This window comes from Myotis brandtii, unplaced genomic scaffold (assembly GCF_000412655.1).
Source record: "Myotis brandtii unplaced genomic scaffold, ASM41265v1 scaffold210, whole genome shotgun sequence".
NCBI lineage: Eukaryota > Metazoa > Chordata > Mammalia > Chiroptera > Vespertilionidae > Myotis > Myotis brandtii.
In genome coordinates this window covers 1,182,250-1,184,627 of record NW_005357847.1, presented here as the reverse complement: position 1 = coordinate 1,184,627, position 2,378 = coordinate 1,182,250, and the positions used below count along the sequence as shown (strand labels likewise).

At 42.5% G+C, this 2,378-nt stretch overlaps 1 protein-coding gene across 1 annotated transcript in view; it reads right to left on the bottom strand.

The window, feature by feature from the left end:
* Positions 1-522: 522 nt before the first annotated feature.
* The window catches only part of LOC106723591 (sodium/hydrogen exchanger 9-like), a 132,706-nt gene continuing 130,850 nt past the window's right edge, over positions 523-2,378 (bottom strand). Inside the window, exon 5 of the mRNA XM_014539252.1 lies at positions 523-1,584. Within this exon, the coding sequence (XP_014394738.1) occupies positions 1,361-1,584 (224 nt within the window). The 3' untranslated portion in view covers positions 523-1,360. The remainder of the gene's footprint in view (positions 1,585-2,378) is intronic.

Here is a 2,378-nt window from a genome sequence, read left to right as displayed (position 1 = left end):
TTTCCCATGCATGAATCTACCTGCTGAATTTTATTTTCCAGAAATCTGGACACACCTCTTTCTTACTAACAGTTTCCAGGGACCTGGTGCTGTAGAGTTTAGTGCAATGTGTGTGCTTATCATAGGAGCCTACGGGTAGCTGCCACAGGGAAAGAAATTGCAGGTCACACTTTTATGCTAGAAAATAATTCAACAAACATTTCATAACCTCTCCACTTACCTTTTGTCAAAGCCCTTTTATAAGCTTAGCCAGTATTCACAATACATCAAGAGGTCCTTTATCCCCTTGAATTTGTTTTAATGCATAGCCACTTGGCCCAGCTTAGGCAGTTTAGGCATAAGCTTTCTTATACTAAACGACTTATACTAAATAAACTTCCTGCTTCTGCTTTCTCTTTGTCAAATGGGTAGAAAATGATCAGTAAATGCTTAACAAAAGAATATTATATTTGTGGTTATATTCATTTAATTTTTCATGTAGCAATTATTTATTCAATCGTATGAAGTGCCAGGCACTATATTGGTGCTGGAATAAAAGTCCTTGTCTATAAGAATCTTATTGGAAGTCCTTTTACAGGCAGTCAGATATGGGTGTGAATTTTCCTTACAGAGAATGGGGGGGTCCAGGGAGGGATTGTGTGACCCATAAAGATATATGACTTTGAGAAAGAAAATGTGATTTACCTGAAGTACCATTACATTCTGGAATATGATAATGAGGATCCAGATCAAAGAAACACTTAAATAGAGATAGCATTAAAAATAGATTTACTCATTTTTGCAATTGGCACAAGCTATCAATTTTTGTCCAACTACCTCAGCTGCTACATGCATGCTTCAGGTTAGCAGTAATCATCCAATTGATTGGATGATTGCTAATTGGAGGGCTCCTTACTGAGGCCCTGACACAAGTTAAACATTGTCTGACTGTGTCTGTAGACTCCCTCTGGCTAAACACATGGCTCACTAACCAAGTATATTTAAGCATGTTCTGTGTCCCTGGTTCTATCTTAAGTGCTGTGAGAAATTAAAAATAAAACTAATTCACTTTCTCCTTGGTATTAGAGATTTTTCTGTATAAATCCTTATGGATTGTAAGCATCTTGAGGACAAGACCTGTGTCTTACTCATTTTTGTAAACTCCAACCACAATGTACTCAAGAGTGTTGAATGGAGGAATTCATAGATAAATTAATCATTTCTAGGGACATACTATAAACAGACATCACCCTGAGGTTTCTAGGACTCTTGGAAAATTCAGGTCAGTTGATGATAGATCATATTGTGTCACCTTGTGACTGACTGTGCACTTTTCCCTGGGCAATTAGCACACAGACCTGCCATGGTACTTTTGAGCAAGTCAGCAACTACAGACTGGAACTGCCCAGCCATGCCTCCTCAGGTGTCCTCCCTTAAATAGTGCCCCTAACCTGATCTGAAGCCAAGTCAGCATGGGGATCGTTCCTCCTCCGAACACCCAGACTGTGAAGAACACAAGCAGCAGTGTGGTGGTGAACATCATTTGTTTGGGCTGAGATCCCGTGTCCCGAATAGCTAAGGCAAATGCTATGGCTCCTCGCAGACCTTTCAGAGAAAACCAAACAGAGAGAGAGAAAGAGAGAGAGAGAGAGAGAGAGAGAGAGAGAGAATAAACATCATAATTCTCATTTAATTGAATTTATCTTTATAATTTGCTAACAAACAAAATTACTTTTCAAACACAGTTATTTTTTTTTAAATTAAACTTTTTATTTATAATTATGTAATGATAGATTCACAGGCAGTTGTAAGAAATAACAGACTTTCTGTTTGCCCTTTCCCTCCAATGATGACATCTTGCAAATTCTAGTGCAATATCACAACCAGGATTTTGACACTGAGATAGTCAAGATCTACATTCCCATTGCCACAAAGATCCCCCATGTCATCCTTTTATAACCATATCTACTTTCTTCCTACACAGTCCCTCTTACAAACTCTCTCTTCCATATCTTGCAACCAGTAATCAATTTTATATTTCTACTAGAGGCCCGGTGCACAAAAATTTGTGCACTCGGGGGGAGGGGGGTCCCCCAGCCCGGCCTGTGCCCTCTTGCAGTCTGGGACCCCTCGGGAGATAACAACCTGCTGGCTTAGGCCTGCTCCCGGGTGGCAGAGGGCAGGCCCAATCCCTAAGTGCAGCCCCTGGTCAGGCTCAGAGCAGGGCCGATTGGGGAGTTGGGGCGCCGCCCCGTCATGCACAGAGCAGGGCGGATCGGGAGGTTGCGATGCCACCCTCAGTCACGCTCAGGGTAGGGCCGACTGGGGGGTTGGGGCACTGCCCCCTGTCACACTCAAGGCAGGGTCGATGGGGAGGTTGCAGCGCCACCCCCTGTCAC